Raw genomic sequence first — 17,587 nt, 5'->3', positions numbered from 1 at the left:
ATTATATGTACATGATCTCTAAAGTTCTTTCCAACTCCAAAGTTCTGAGATTTTTTCCTTGCAGTCACTTTTGACAATCAAGCCCTATTATGTCTGGGAGAAAAGTTAAATTAGGCTAACTGATGAGAAGTACACCAGATAGATGCAAAAAAAAATTATATAGGGAACATCATAGTGACTTGCACCACATTTGTGAACCTATATGTATTACTCTAAAATACTAGAAGTTTATTAGATGTTGATAAAAATGTGTTCCAAATATTAATCATATTTGAATAAAAGAAATGTTGTTTTTTAATTTTTAATCTTTATTTAAGTATATAAGCTTAACTTCTATACCTCTTCTAAATGCCTGTATTTGCTTCATAGGTGGCCAGGAAAAGACTAATTTGCAACAAAGTATAATTGTGGACATGCGAGAGTTTCGAAGTGAACTTCCATCTCTGATTCATCGTCGAGGCATTGACATTGAACCAGTTACTTTAGAAGTTGGAGATTACATCCTTACTCCAGAAATATGTGTGGAAAGGAAAAGTATCAGCGATTTGATTGGCTCCTTAAATAATGGTCGTCTCTATAGTCAGTGCATCTCCATGTCTCGATATTATAAACGACCAGTACTTCTGATTGAGTTTGATCCCAGTAAGCCTTTCTCTCTTACTTCTCGAGGCTCTCTACATCAGGAGATTTCCAGCAATGATATTAGCTCCAAACTTACTCTGCTTACTCTTCATTTCCCCAAACTCCGGATCCTTTGGTGCCCCTCCCCACATGCAACTGCTGAGTTGTTTGAGGAGTTGAAACAGAACAAGCCACAACCTGATGCAACGACAGCCATGGCCATCACAGCAGATGCCGAAACCCTTCCTGATTCAGAAAAATATAATCCTGGACCCCAAGACTTCTTATTAAAGATGCCAGGTGTCAATGCCAAAAACTGTTGTTCCTTAATGAATCATGTTAAGAGCATTGCAGAGTTAACAACTTTGTCACAAGATAACCTCTCAAGTATTCTTGGAAATGTTGCAAATGCTAAGCAGCTTTATGATTTCATTCATACATCCTATGCAGAAGTTAAAGCTCAGGGAAGAGTTAAAAAGTGAAATTTTGGAGGTGGTTTATTTTGATCACATGACCATATTTGTTTTTTATAATAGCACTACTGTCATTTCTTTAACTCAGCCTTTTTATTGTTTTTCATTATAGTCAGTAAAACAGAAGTCTTAGAATTTTAAAATTGGAAATTGTCTAAGCTAAGTCCCTCAATTTACCTGTAAGGATACAGATGTACAGAGAGGGAATATGACTTACCCACAATCAAACTAGTTAGTAGCCAGAGCTGGAACCAGAGATCACGATGTCTTCTGACTTAAGACCAATGCTCTTTCACTTATACCTCCTTGAGATTCTTCTGATACATCATGGGAGCCTTTTTAAAGCTTCACTCCTTCACTCCTTTCCCCTTTGGGATATTTACACAATTAAAAATGAAACATATCATGGTGTCCATTTAAATTTCTCTTAACTGTTTATGGATGGAGGAAGATTTTAATGAATTAAAATTTGTGCTTCTAAAAGTTTGATGAAATACCTATGGTCCAATTTCCCTCTCCTGGCTCTACAAAATATACCATTGTATCATAAAGAGCTCCAGAGGGAAGGAAAACATCTTTTGCCATTCCTGTCTGATTTCCTCCCCTTAATGTATAGCATTGGAGGATTTACCTAAGCTGATTATAAGAGTGCAACAGGTAGCAGAATTATTAACATAATGAATTTCTAATTAGGAGGATATTTGTGATGTAAGATAGTTTGGCTTGATAACTTTTTTATAATATAAAATGAATTGCCTATTTGCAAAATTTCACAGTGTTGATGAAGCCTTAGAATTTTGCTACTTTGTAGATCCCTAATCCACTGGACTTGTAGGTTTTTAGAACCCTAAATTATAGTCTTTAAAAGTTTTTTCTTTTTCTTACTTTCTTAAATACAGCTTTTTAGTTTTTGCAAGGCAATGGCCCAAGGCCACACAGCTAGGTAATTGTTAAGTATCTGAGGCCAGATTTGAACTCAGGTACTCCTGACTCCAGGGCCAGTGCTCTATCCACTGCACCACCTAACTGTTCCCTCTTACATATATCTTAAGATAATATTTTCATAGAACCCTGAAATACTTTTTATGTGCATTTCTGATTGGTTCACTTCCACATTTTGTGCAAAATTCTGTAATGACAGAGCTAATTATTTCCTCCTTAAATCCACATCTAGGGGTAAGGTCTGGATAATATGCAGGTGAGTAGCAAACTAAATTGATAAGATCTTGGTTTTTGTAGTTTGCATTTTATCCAAAGAAATACTGTACAAGAATCAGTAAATAAGAAAATAATCACGGTTCTAACTTTAGCACATTTTTAAAAATCATAAACTTTCATAGAAAAAAGTCAGGTCATGCCTCTTTTGTGAGTAATCTAGCTTAACATTCTACTGAATACATAAAAATCATAAAATTCCATTACTTAAATTGTCTATAATAGAATCAGTCCATAATAATCTGGTTGTTGACAGTGAATTTTCTGATCAAAGCTGATATGAAGTGATATTGACTTCTCCAAATTTAAAAGGCAATTCATGTGATGAAGTTTGCAACCTTCTCTCTGGGAGTTTGGTTTTTGGTCCCACAACCTGAAAGAAGGAAGCATTACTCCCAATTGTATAAATTTATTTGTAAAGACTATTTATATATTATTTCAATGATACTTTTAATCTGTTATTGAAAATTAAATGTGTTTTAAAGCCTGCATAATGTACTTTTAAATTGAATTTAATGATTATCATTAATTTACATTAGTTGTGATTATAAAACGAGAGATTGTTTTCATAGGGCAAGGGGGTATGTAAGAAAATCATTTTATATAGACACAAGGTTCTGTGCTCTTGCTCCTGTGTCAAAAATATTGCTCTAAATTTTTCAAGTAAAAATACTAACATGCAATCAGAGTTTTTCGAAGTAATTATCTTTGATTCACTTTTATATTCACTTTATTTTTGGAAGAGAGTGCAAAACCATTGAATATTCATTAAAATAGAACAATTTTTTAAAATATGCCATATTTTAAACTAGTAGTAGTAGTCTTAGAGTTTATTAATATCCTTGTCTCTTAATACTCTAATACTATTATTCACTATTGTACATAATAGATATTTAAGGGCTTTCGATCTCTCATGGATATTTGAGGTGTTTTAAAGATTTATCATTAACAACAAACCTTAACAGTGGCAGTGGTTGCTGAATCATGCTGGCCAGATTAGTTGAAAACTCTCTTCCACTAAATAAAAGTGTATGTGAATATTTATACACATAGAAATATACTTTATCATAGTTTTCTTGAATTGTATTGGAATGCTGAGCTTAGAATCATGGAAATGTATATAATTTTAGGCTTAAATAATGAATAATTATTTCATATGTTTCAGTTTTTGTTTATTTTAGTATTTATAAGTTTATATTTTTCTCAGGACTTTCTTTTTTTTTTAACTAAACACATTAAACTATGTTAAGCATATTTCCATATTAGTCATGCTGTAAAAGAAGAATCAGAACAAAATTGAAAAAAAAAATGAGTGGGAAACAAGTTTTAAAAAGTGAAAATAGTATACTGTGATCTGCATTTAGACTCCATAATTCTTTTTCTGGATATGGATATAATGTTCATCACAAATTCTTTAGAATTGTTATAGATTTTAATACCTTGACTGAAACTTAGTTGAATTTTAGTAATATCACAGGGAGTTTATTTTTTTTCATCGCACTTAGTTCAGGTACCTGATGTATGATCACCTAGTAGGCCAGATATTAGGATAATCTGTGAGCTGTTGTATTTTAATTTAAAGCTATTTAAACAAAAATGATGGGAGGAGGGGCAGAGTACAATTGATTTATCTTTGCTAAGCAGAATATTTCGTATTCAGAATAAAATTTATATTTTTTATTTTCCTTTTGTTTACCATTATGAAGCATAGCAAGAAATTCAGCCAAATCTTTTAAAATCTCAAGATAGAAGCACTCCTGAGGTAAATAAATACATTTTAGACTTTTGAAAACACATATAAAATCCTTTTTCTGGAAAGAAAAAAAATTGTACAAGACACGAATTGTTATAAATTGTTATAAAACTAAAATGTGCTTTTTTTATTTTTATGATTTGGCTTGTTTAATAAAGCACCTTCCCTTCTTAGTAAACTCACTTTGGTCAGTTTCAGTTTTAAACCTGTTTCTCTAAAATAAAAACTCCAGTCTTTTCCTACACTTAATTCTCATTACATCATTTGGACCATGCTTTATATTTTTTTTCAATTAAGTTTAGAGGGCAATGATAAATCATTTTACATTGCAGTTTGTTATACTTTATTCATCATTAATTTTTGTTTTCTTTAGATAGGCTTTAATTTTTCCTTTTTTGCTTTAAAATATGGAATAGTGTCTTTTTAGCAAAGCAGAAAACAAATTCATTCCTACATTCAAAAAAAGATAAGAGTATTTTGTTATGAATAATTGAAAGAAAAATGCTTATGAGATGCCAAGTGCTAAGGAATACAATTGCAAAGTCAGGTCTGCCCTGGAGGAGCTTATATAAATAAAATCCTTTCCAAGGTTTTATAAGCTAGTGCAAAATAAAGCAAGCTGAACCAGGGAAAACAGACTAAAACAAGATAAAGTCAAAGAATGAAAGCACAAAACAAAAAAATCTGCATAATTATAATGACCAAACTGAATAGCTAAGAATTGAAAAAAATTCACCTCATTTTCATTGAGGGAGAAGAGTGATTGGTTGGCACTGACCATAGGTATAGAATATTTAATACGTGGTGAGATATTATCCCAAGTTTTCATTAGTTTTTGCTAAACTATTTTTTTCCTTTTTTTATTATTAATACAAGTGATGACTCACCACAAAGGAGAGTAAGGGAGACATGAAAGCAAATGTCATTTAAAACTGAAATCCCTAAAAATAAATAAATTTTTAAATATTAAAAAAATAAATGAATCCTTCCTTAACAAACAGTACTGAAACTATCCAAAAAAAATATAATAAATTCATTTGTATTTTCATTTGCACTCAGAGAAAGAGGAAGGTTGCTGCTGTTGTTGTTGAACTTCAGGAAAACCAGATGTTTAAATGTTTTTCTATTTCCTTATAGAGCAGCACTGCCGACTTAGACTAGCATTTTTTGATATTTCATATTGACTAGAGCTTCATGTCCCATTAGATGTTGTGAATGTGAAAGATGGATGTTACTTATTTTAAAAAAAAAGGCTGGGGCAGCTAGATCACACAGTGGATAGAGCACTGGCCTTGGAAAGTCAGTATCAGAGTTCAAATCCGACCTCAGACAATTACCTAGCTGTGTGATCTTAGGCAAATCACTTAACCACATTACCTTGCAAAAACTAAAAAAAAAGAAAAGAAAAAGATAACAGTAATTTAATACTAAGATTCTTGGCCTGTTACTGTAGTGGTGCTTTACTTCTGTTTACTAAACCAAAATAGAGTTCATTATTATCTTTAATCAGAATTCCTTAACAATATACCCAGCATCCATGAACTATCAGGAGTCTCTGTGAAAGATTCATGAATGAGTGAATAGACATTTCAGTTATCTCACAGAATTCAGTTCTGCTTCATAATTAACACAGCTCTCAAAACAAAATGATATCATAATAGGACTGACAAAAATCCATGTCATTACAGGTAAACAAAGCTCCAGAAAATTAAAAAAAAACAGGTAAACTGCTTGGAATACTTTAAATGGCAATATGTTTTAGATAAATACACATGTAGGTAGATATACATGAATTTGCATATATGTTTTCATATCTATATGTGAGTCATCACTTTGTGATAGCAAAGAAATGGAAACCAAGCAAATGCCCTTCAATTGGAAATAACTAAACATTTGTTCTTTTTTTCCTCCACATCCCTCCCCTCTCCCCCCAAAATGAATAAAAACAATTAAGAGAAAAATGGAGTTGTATGGAATGACACAGCATGAAATCAGCCAAACCAAGGAAACAATAAACATGACTTCAGCAACATAAATGGAAAGAACAAAAAATTGATACTATGAAGTAACATACATGTACTAACCAAACTTGACTAAAGAAAAAAAATGAGAAAATGAACATTCCTATGTGTATTGAAAATCAGACTTGGTTGATGCTTTGATAACTTTGGCTATATTGCTTGTTTCTACCCTCTTTTTATTCTTTATCTTAGGAGATGGCTCACTAAGTGAGAGTAGGGCTAAGCACTTTAGAAATAAAAATAATATAAAAAACAAAAGATCAGTTTTAAAGGCTCTTTTAAAATAGTAAGGAATCATTTGAATGTCTTTTTCCTATAATCATGAACTATAGAACCTAAAATAAGTTTTAAGATTACAGCAGGGGGAGATTTGACTAGATTCTCTTTATGCCCCATTTTTCCTCAAATATTACAGTGATAGTTTTAGAGAAGCATGTGGAATTTAATTAGATTGGTGGGTGAGGGAGGAAGAAAAAGTCACATTACCATCTGTTTTCTGTTCACTTTGCAATTCTTCATACCTTTCAACTAATAGAGTTGCCTACAGGGCAATTGTTCTTTAGGTTAAATTACTTTAGCTGAAAGCTTAAAGGTATAATTGCTTTTCACCATCAATCATTCAGGCATTTTCTAAGGAACTACTTACATTGTAAGAGATGAAAGAAAATGAAAAGACTAGGATTCCCAAGGTTGCAAACCTAGATGACTAAAAAAATTAATATCTTCAATAGAGAAGTTTAAAAGAGTTGGATTAATAAATTATATTTGGCACATGATGAATTGAATACCTAAGGAACATTCAGTTTAAAATGTCCAATAGTCAATTGGTAATATAGGACTAGAACTCAGGATATTCTAAGACTGAATTTATAGATCTGCATAAAGATATTTGAGCCCATTAGAGTTGATGGGGACCCCAAGAAAAAGTGTCGAGAGGAGAGTCTGGGATAAAGCCATATGGCAGACAGCAAGAAACAAGGAGTCATCAAACAAAGAATAAAGAAAGCAAAAAAAAAAAACAAAACAAAACCCAATAACCCTGATGGGAAAAGAGCATCCAAGAAGGGAATATCATATAATGCAAAGAAGTCAAAAAAGATGAGGATTGAGAAGAGACAGTGAATGCATTCACTTTGGTAATTAAGTGATCACTGGTAACCTTGGAGAGTTCAGTTGAATAATGAAGTCTGAAACATTCTAATACATTATAGAATTGGAAAGCTGGAAAGGCATTTCAAAACCTGTTTTGGTTCCAGAGTATTGGCAGCCACATTGTGAGGTCTGCTTAAGTGTAAATTGGCAATAGGGATTAGTCTAACCCCCTCTGCTTTGGAATCTGGTTCTGGTCATGACTGTTTTACAGGCTTCTCTGCCATCAATGTATGAAACAAAAATGTGCTCAGTAATGTTGTCTTGGAAACTGAAAGTAAATGTTCGGCAGTTTTAGACAACCAATGCTAAACTGTCATGGAGATTTTTCTTTCTTATTCTGGGTTATACTGAACTTAATGTAATTGGGGCGGCAGAGTTGCTATGGTGATTTATTATTATCAAAACAGAACACTTTGCCACAATGTGTCAAAGCAGCAGATAAATCCATTTTATGTAAATTTGAACATGACATTAATAATTGTTTAAAAACCCTCCAGATGAGTGCATAAATTTTAAATTGGGACTGAAAGGGGCATTATTGAAGGGTCTGTTTTAACTTTTAGAGTTAAACCTTTGCTGTGCATATAAATAACAAATGTTGGCTCACAGGATTAGTATTTAAACTGGAGAGAAGTATCGCACTGGGAAAAGGTTGATCATTGGAGCAATTATATAGCTAATTGCTCCAGTATGAGCATGGCCTAAGGACTATGAATCATGCCTCACTCTAAAACTGTTAGGTCTTGTGAAGAACCAGTAGAAATGGGCATTAAAAAGTAACCTGTTTCTTCCATTCCTCTTATAAATGGATTCTTCGGTCCACCATCTCTAAAGTTAAAGGCCTAGCACCTTGTATAAGAAACTCAATACCCTCACCAATAGGGGTCACTATTGAGTCACATAACTTGCCTTCTTAAATTGAGTCACTGGACAATCTGAGTATATAACTACACTTTGATTGGGAATACATCTGCCTCAGATTCTTGCCTAGCCATGCATGAAACAAGAGAAAGAAATACTGTGTGATTTCCAGCATGACTCATAAACAAACCAGGGCAATTTCAGTGACTCTTATCAAAGCATGTCTATATGCTCTTGGGCTAAGAATGAGTCAGGATAGAAGTCACAAGTCTTGTTTTGGTTTATGAGCTTTTTTGTTTTTCTCAAAGCAGAGGTGGATTTCTTTAGGGATAGTTTTGCTTTGTTTGGAATGCCTTGAATAAAGTTTGGTTTCCAAGTAATTGTGGACTATGATCTCATGGTGAACATAAGATGAAGATACAAAACAAGCATCTCTCCTCTCCCAAGAAGCCCTACCAGATTGAATAGAAGCTGGTTCCTACCAATCACTAAGGCAACTGTACTATCAAACCCAATAAATCCTTTTCTTGTTTTCCTATTCATATTAATTTATTACATATTTAAGTTTATGTACATAGCTAACATGAAAATTAGGTTATGTGACTACTGCTGTGGCTACCTTACTTGGAAGGATCTCAATTTCATACTCTGATGCTGTCCCCAAACTGCTGGGAATGTGTATATTATTATAGAGAAGGGACTCAGGTTAGGAAACTAAGAGATAGGGGGCACAGGTATTTTTGATACCCCTACTACTGAATGGGTATAGTAGAAGCAGTAATTGCTTGTAAAAGATGATTGGGGTTGGTGGGGTAAGTGGAGATAGGAAAGAAGGGAGGAAGAATAGTATAGATCTAAGAAATAATTATGTTGGGTATTTCTCAAGCGCTATCCAGTACAGCATAAGTATATACGTGTTCACAAATGTTGCTGCATATTTAATTGTGTTCAAGTCAGGTCAAGTCAACAGTATTTATTACCAGTCCTGTACTGAGTGCTATGGGGAGATACAGAAAGCATGAAAAAATTAGTCCCTTGAACATTAGGAGTTGTAAGAGAATGATTACATTCATATTTAATGACTTAACATTTACAAAGTACCATGACAAGAAGTAAATGTTTCAATACTTTAAAACTTACATGCTTTGGAAACAATGTAAAGATTATCAGATTGCCTTCCATCCCCCCCCATGGAAGGGGGGGGGAGAAATTGTAAAATTCAAAATCTTATAAAAAATGATAGGTAGAAACTACTATTGAATATAATTGGGAAACAAATAAAATATTAATAAAAACTTAAAAATAAAAAAGTTATATGCTTTTATGAATGCACAGCCTACATTTCTTAGTAGACATGAGTTACTATAACCCAAAAAACTAATCACCAGGTACTAATTAGTCTTTCAGAATTTAGGTTAATTCTTGGAGAACTAATAAAAATCTTGCTGGAGCCAAACTTTTTTCCTTTTTTTAAAATTTTTTAAAATTTTGTTGAAATTTTTTTTTAAAACATCAGTGTCACTTCCTAGTACCTCTACACCATCCTTGCCTTTACCTCAGCCCCTTTTTTGGTGTCCCAAAAATCTTAGTGCAATTTTGAGTTAAAAAATTTCAATTCACTTGAGTTAAAATAGTGTAGTTTTTAAGTTACTTAAGTTTAAAACTGCATCTACATTTTTGTTTATTCTGTATATAGGGTATATATACAGGTATATCAAATTAACACATTGATCAAGCCTGAAAATATTTTATTTAACACCTCTTATCTATCACTTCTCACAGAGACAAGCCATCCTTCACTATCAAGTCCTCTGAAGGCATGATTGGGCCAGAGTTCTGAAGTCTTTCATTGTTGTTTCTCTATATATGATTGTGGTCATTCTGGTTCTGCTTATCTTACTCCAGTTCATATACGTGTTCCCAAATTTTTCTGGATTCTTCATATTCCACTCTGGCTATCTGGTGCAGGTATGACAGCATTATCCTCAGAATCAGAACCTTTCAGTGTTCTAGGTAATTCTGTAAATAAGTTCCAGAACAGATGCTGACCTGTATTGGTAGAAAGATTCCTTACTAGGAGCAACCTAAATGCACTAAATAAGAAGTGGTTCAGAAAGTGAACATAAATTATTTATTTTCATCATTTCTTATGGCAAATGAGTGAATAAAATGCATTTATTAAGCACTTAGCCATGTACTAAGCAGTCTGGAACAGCTAGAGATAAAAATTGAAATAGTAAAGCAATCTCCCACCTCAATGTACTCATACTAGAACTGGAGAAAATAATAAATATGAATTCAGCTTCAAAATGGATGAAAAAGCCCAAGGGTCTTTGGCAGTGGCTAAGTCTAGATGTGTGATAGCAAGGCAAATAGTGAGGGCCGGAGGTTCCTAAGATATAGTGACAAAGGAAATGGAAGACCTAGTGATCTGCCATAATACTATATTTGTTGTTGGGGGCAGCTAGGTGACATGGTGGATAAAGCACCAGCCCTGTAGTCAGGAGTACCTGAGGTTCAAATCCAACCTCAGACACTTAATAAATGCCTAGCTGTGTGACCTTGGGCAAGTCACTTAACTCCATTGCTTTAAATAAATAAAATTTTTTTAAACTTGTATTTGTTGACTCACAGCTAATCAAAACAGTTAAAGGAGTCATGTTGCCTTTCCCTTTCAGTAGCTCTGGGAAGACTGAAGTCAGGGTGAAGGAAGAAAAGAGGAAAGGGTATTATTCACCATTAATTGTTCCTTTCATCCAACTACCCCGAATGAGGTCTAAGCTACCCCAAATAGCCAAAGTGGAAGTAGAGGGAAAATAAGGGGGAAAGCATGCTCTCCTAGCTTCTCTAGATGGTGGTTCAATAATATTCTGTTACACTCACATAGTATAATTTGTTCAACAATTTCCCAAATAATTAGCATCGTCTTCCCTACCAGTTATTTGTTACTACAAAAAAAAAAGTTCCCATGTAGATACATTTTATATATTGGACCTTTCCATCTATCAGTGACTTTTTTGGATTATATGCCTAGTAGAGTTATTATTGAATAAAAATAAGTAAGTATATATGCATGAATGTATATACACATATGTGTGTTATGTATTTATAAGCATATATTAATTACATGTTGTATGCATTTATGTATTTGTGTATATCTGTGTGTATATACATATATAATTTAGTGACTTTCTCAGTTTAATTCCAAATTGTTTCTAGAACAGAAAATAGTTTACAATTCCACCAAAAGCATTACAGGTATGCTTGCCTTTACATAACTCTTCCAACATTTGTAAACTGAGTCTTTTATTATCATTTTTTTCTAAAATATGGAACCCTTATATTATATAAGTTGACTAAAATATTCCCATATGGTCATAACCAAAAATTAATTTCTTGTTTTATATATTAATCCATTATCTCTGTCTTGAGATAAGTATTATTCTTCATTAGTTCTTTGAAATAATATATTAGAGTTCTTAGATATTTCAAAAAATTATTTTAATATTAATAATATTATAAATTGTGCTCTGGATCTGCCATCAGTTCTCTCTGTATTAGTTCATACAAGTCTTTCCATGTCTATTTGAAATTGTTGTCTTCATTTCTTAAAATAAAGTAGTATTTCTTTACTTTTATATACCACAATTTGTTCAACCATTCCCTAATTCGTGAATACCCCAATAGTTTCTAGGGATTTTGCCACCACAAAAAGAGCAACTATAAATATTTTTTGCATGTGTAGATTTTCTTCTTTCTTGGATCTCTTAAGGGTTTAGACCTAGCAATAGTATAGATGCCCAAACATGCATTGTTTAGTAATTTTTTTGTGCTTTATTCCACATTCCTTTCCAGAATGAACTCATTCACAATTCCACCAATAGTGTATCAAGTTTCTCCTAGCCCTTCCATTATGACATCTTATTGTCTTTTGTTAGTATCAGTCTTGTGAGTATAAGATAGTATTGCAGAATTGCTTCAATTTGCATTGCTCTACTTCTTAGTGATTTGGAGCATTTTTTCATATGATATAGATACCTTGGTTTTTTTCCTTGAGAACTGCCTATTCATATCCTTAGCCATTTATAAATTGGGGAATGGCTCTTTTTTTATAAATTTGGATCCATGTCTTATATATTTTGGAAATGAGACTATTATCAGAGATACTGGCTGCAGAGATTTTTTCCCTCCAGTTTCCCTTTCAATCATAGCTATATTGGATTTGTTTTGCAAAACCTTTTTAATTTTGAGTAATCAAAATTATACATCTTATTTTTTATTATCCTCTCCATTCTTTGTTTGGACATGAACATTTTCCCCATCCATAGGTCTGGTAGGCATTTTTTCATGTTTTTCTCATTTGTTTATAATGTGACCTTTTATATCTAGGTCATAGATGTACTTGGAACTTCTCTTGATAAAAGGTATGGTTATGGTCTAATCCTAATTTCCTACATATTGAAGTTTAATTTTCCCAGAAGTTTATCAAATAATGAATCTTTATCCCAGGAATTGACATCTTTATGTTTGTTGAACATTAGGCTACTAGGGTCATTTGTTTCTACATAACTGAATTAATCAATTTTTTTAACCCATACCAAATTGCTTCATGATATTGTTTGAGACTGGTATTGCTAAGTCTCCTTCATCCCTATTTTTCCCATCATTTCCCTTTCTATTCTCGACCTTTTGTGCCTCCATATGAATTTTATTATTTTTCTAGTTCTTTTAAGTAATTATTTTCACTTTTATTATATTATTTCAGTCCATGAGCAATTAACATTTCTTTATTTTATGGAAATGAATGTTTTATTTCTTTTTTATAATTTGTATATGTATTTTTTATTTTTCTCCCAATTACTTGTTAAAACAATTTTTAACATTTGTTTTTATTAAATTTTTGAGTTCTAAATTCTGTCCTTCCTTCCCTGAGATGATAAGCAACAGATACATAGATTATTCATGTATTTTCATGCAAAACATTTCCATAACAGTCATTTTGTACAAGAAGATTAGAATAAAAGAAAAAGAAAGGAAAGAAGGAAGGAAGGAAGGAAGGAAGGAAGGAAGGAAGGAAGGAAGGAAGGAAGGAAGGAAGGAAGGAAGGAAGGAAATTGCATTTTTAAGTCTATATTCAGACATTATTAGTTCTTTGGAAATGGAAAATATGCTTTATTATTAGTTCTTTGGGATTGTCTTAGATCATTGTATTGCTAAGAAAAGCTAAGTCATTCACATTTTTCATTGAGCAATTTTGTTGTTACTTGTGTACCATCTTCTGATTCTGTTCACTTCACTTTGCATCAGTTCAACCTAAGTCTTCATATTTTTCTGAAATCATCCTGCAGAGTCATTTCTTAATGGCACAATAATATCCCATCCCAATCATATGCCACAATTTCTTTAGCCATTCCCCAATTAATGAACATTCTTTTGATTTGCAATATTTTGCCACCACTAAAAGAGTCGCTATAAATATTTTTGTCTAAATATTTTTCCTTTTTTGTGTCTTTGGAATAAAGCCCTAATAGCAGTATTGCTATATCAAAGATTAGCCCTTTAGGCATTGCTCCAAATTGCTCTTTGGAAAGGTTGGATCAATTCACAACTTCATCAATAGTACATTAGCATCCCACTTTTCCATATCCCCTCCAACAGCCAGCATTTTCCTTTTTTGTCCTATTAGCCAATTAGGTATGAGATGGTTTCTCAGGTTTAATTTGCATTTCTTTAATCAATAGGGATTTAAAGCATTTTTTAATATGACTACAGATATCTTTAATTTCTTTGTCTGAAAACTTCCTGTTTATTTCTCCATTATTTAGTCTGTCTTTATTTCCATAAACAGTGATTTATAATTGTATTTATGTAGTTCTTATGTTTATCTTGATATGTATTTTATACATTCTGTGGTTATTATAAGTGGACATTTTCTTTCTTCTCTTCCTGTTAAAAAAAAAGTCTTTTATTATCTCATTCTGATAGATATGCTATAGTTGCTTGGATTTGTATTTCTCTTTAATGATCCATTCTTTCATGGACTGACTATTGATAGTAGGCTTTTTTTACTTCTGTATCGGAAATAGTTATATATATATATATATATATATATATATATATATATATATATATATATATACACACACACACATATATATTTGCATTATTTCTTAGATGTCTTAGGTAATAGGCCTTTGTCAAAAATTTTTGCTTTTTGAGTTCCTCCTCAAATTAATGCTTCTCTTCTTATTTTAGCTACATTTATTTTGTTTGTGCAAAAGATTTTCAGTTTTATTTCATCAAAATTATCCATTTTTGCTTTTATGATAACTCTGACCCTTGTTTAGTTAAATATACTCCCCAGATCATTTATGCTTATGTCTTTGGACTCTCTTCTTTTTTCTTTTCTATTTATTTGATGATAAAAACCTATGAATTTAATTTTCATCTCTATAATGATGATTCCAGATCTGTATAATCTGCTCTATTCTCTCTCCTAGATTTTGGAACCACATCAGCAATTACTTGTTAGAAATTTTGAACTGGATGTCCCATAGACATCTTAAACCCAGCATGCCCAAAATAGAAGTTAATTTTCTTTCCCCCAAAACCTCATGCTCTCCTGACCTTTCCCATTACTTTTGAGGACACTATCAGTCCAGTCATTCAGGTTCTGAACCTTGATATCAACCTTATTCTCTCATTTTTACTCCATACTACCAATAAGTTGCCAAATCTTGTTATTTCTGTCTCAACATCTCTAGTATCCTTCCCTTGTGACCCCCTTGCATAGAATGCCCTACTTCCTCACCTATGTTTCTTAGAATCTCTGGTTTCCTTCAAGGCAATTCCAATGTCACTTTTTATAGCAGACCTTTCCCAGAACAGCTGCTAACAATGCCTTCCATTCTAAGGATACCATACATTTTTCCTTATATATATACACAAATCTGCACACAATCCATATAGATAGCTAGCTAGCTAGCTAGCTAGCTATATAGATAGATAGATAGATAGATAGATAGATAGATAGATAGATAGATAGATAGATAGATAGATATGTGGGTTTGCAGTACTGTATAGACACAAATATTTATATATATAATATATATAATTATGTGTCTATACATATATGTATATGTAGAGGGGATAGATGGATGGATAGATGGTTAGATAGATGGATCAATGGATCGATAGATGGATAGAAAGAAAGAAGGAATCAAGGTGAAACAGTTTTCAAATGCCATTCTTTGCAATTCAGGGTCTGACAGATTTTGTCATACTGTGTGTATGTATACATTTAGTACATATATATATATATATATATATACATATATATATATATACATATACCCATATTCTCTTCTCCCCCCCCCCAAACTCTTTGAGGACAGATACTATTTTTTATCTTTTCTAGCTCCAGTACTGGGGCAGCTAGGCAATGAAGTAAGGGGAGTACTGAGGTTGAAGTCAGGAAGCCCTGAATTCAAATACAAAGTTGGAACTTATTGACCCTGGGTAAATCACTTAACCCTGTTTGCCTCATCTTTAAAATGAGCTAGAAATGAAAATAGCAAACTTCTCTAGTATCTTTGCCAAGAAAACTCCAATGGGCCACAAAGAGTCAGACACAACTGAAAAACTAAACAACAGTGAAAGCTCCAATCCTTAATCCAGTGTTTATTAATGGACTTATTTTTTGTTCTTCCTTTTTCTGAAGTGATCATAATGTTTCTATTGTCTTCAGTTTTCTAGCCATTTTGGAAAGGTCCCATCTATTCCTTCCCTTCAGTTCCTCTTCAGTCCCATGCCAAGATAGGCATATGTTCTCAGCACTACTTGCTGGCAACTAGATCCTTTTGCAAATGAAAACAGCTTGGAAATTTCACCATGATCCAACCTACAGGGGCCCTGATGTCAGAACATTCTGCATCATTCTGTCCCTACCAGTATCTCTATATCTATTCCACATGCCCTTTTTCTTTGGATATCTGTACATGTTGTTGTCTGACTTTCTTGTGTCTGTAGAAATGGTTAATCTCAATTATTGTGGCATATAAAGGAGGAGACCTTTGACAACAGAAGACATTCCAGGGTCTTAAGTTATCATTTGCAAACTAATGCCAATTTTTGAAAGCCTAAACATTACAATTATGAATTGTTACTATCTCTGCTTGAAAAGATGCTTAAATCAGAATTAACTTCAATATGTATAATAATAGAATTACAGTAAACTGTTTGTATAAAATACTGTCTGGTAATGATCAAACTTTCAAAGCATTCTGGTATGCATTATAGAGTTCTGGGGGGTTGAGCATAGGTAAATGTAAACTCAGTGTGGCAAGTTACCAACCAGCCACTGATTTCACATTTAATGCCTTGTGGCAATAAGAAGCATAAAATGAGCCTCCAGATCTGACAATAAGGTTCAGACATTTTTAAAGCAATAGAACTGATGCCCTCAATTATTTTTCAGGATCTCAAGTCTGTGCATTCACTTCATTAGGCAGGAAAACAATAAGATTTTGAAATGGGAGATCTTTCTGCTAGGGAAGACATTTTCCAGGTAGATTTTTGTTTGTTTTGTTTTACTTCTTGAAATAATTTTGAAGGCATCTGTGTGTGAAAACTTCTTAGACAGAAAGCCATTAGTGTGGTCTTTTAAACTGAATTTTTCATCTTTAGTTGTAGTTTTAACTTCCTTTGTATCCTAAAACATAAATGGAATTTGTTATCTTGCCCTTCCTCCTGTACATAATCTCCCTATCTTTTTCTTTTTTTCTTCATTTCTATTATTTTACATATTTATAATCTTGATGAGATACTACTATTAAATCTATTCCTTTTCCCCTAGTTTGCTTCCATATTTTGGTACCTAGGGTACAAGGTAGATCTGATGTTCTTAGTTAACATAGTACCAATTGTAAAAGCTAATGTTTTTGTAGTGTTTACTATGTATTAAGTGCTTTGTAATTATTATCTTGTTTGACCTCAGGCAGCTCTAGGTGGTAGGTGCAATTATTATCTCTATTTTACAACTGAGGAAACTGAGGTAAAATGACTTATCCAAGATGACATAGCAAGTGTAACCTTTGGCCTCAGGTCTTCCTGATTCTAGGTCCAGTTCTCTGCTCACTATGCCACTTAGCTCCCACCCTAGGGATAAATTGAATCATTAGCCTGAATAGAGAGTTCCAGTGCCCATGTAAGTAGACTTCCTGAATAACCTTGAGTTAAAAGATTGCCTTAGGAAAAATACACAAGACAAGAAATCACTCTTCCACTACCTACCTGTGTAGCCTTTGGTAAGTCACTTAATGTCTCTGGGCCTCAATTTCCTCTTTTGAAATAAAAAGATTGAACCAAAGGATCTTTAAAGAACTATCCATCCCTAGGATTTGCATGAACTGATGCTGAGTGAGATGAGCAGAACCAGAAAAACATTGAACACCCTAACAGCAACATGGGGGTGATAATTAACCTTGATGGAC

The 17,587-nt window shown here is 32.8% G+C and overlaps 1 protein-coding gene across 1 annotated transcript in view; it reads left to right on the top strand.

Annotated features, from left to right (window-relative positions):
* The window catches only part of ERCC4 (ERCC excision repair 4, endonuclease catalytic subunit), a 36,637-nt gene extending 30,456 nt beyond the window's left edge, over positions 1-6,181 (top strand). Inside the window, exon 11 of the mRNA XM_074196440.1 lies at positions 370-6,181. Within this exon, the coding sequence (XP_074052541.1) occupies positions 370-1,103 (734 nt within the window). The 3' untranslated portion in view covers positions 1,104-6,181. The remainder of the gene's footprint in view (positions 1-369) is intronic.
* The last annotated feature ends 11,406 nt before the right edge of the window (positions 6,182-17,587 follow it).

The sequence above is a fragment of the Macrotis lagotis genome, chromosome 8 (assembly GCF_037893015.1).
Source record: "Macrotis lagotis isolate mMagLag1 chromosome 8, bilby.v1.9.chrom.fasta, whole genome shotgun sequence".
In the NCBI taxonomy this organism is placed as follows: domain Eukaryota; kingdom Metazoa; phylum Chordata; class Mammalia; order Peramelemorphia; family Peramelidae; genus Macrotis; species Macrotis lagotis.
This window is presented reverse-complemented; position numbering and strand designations above follow the sequence as displayed.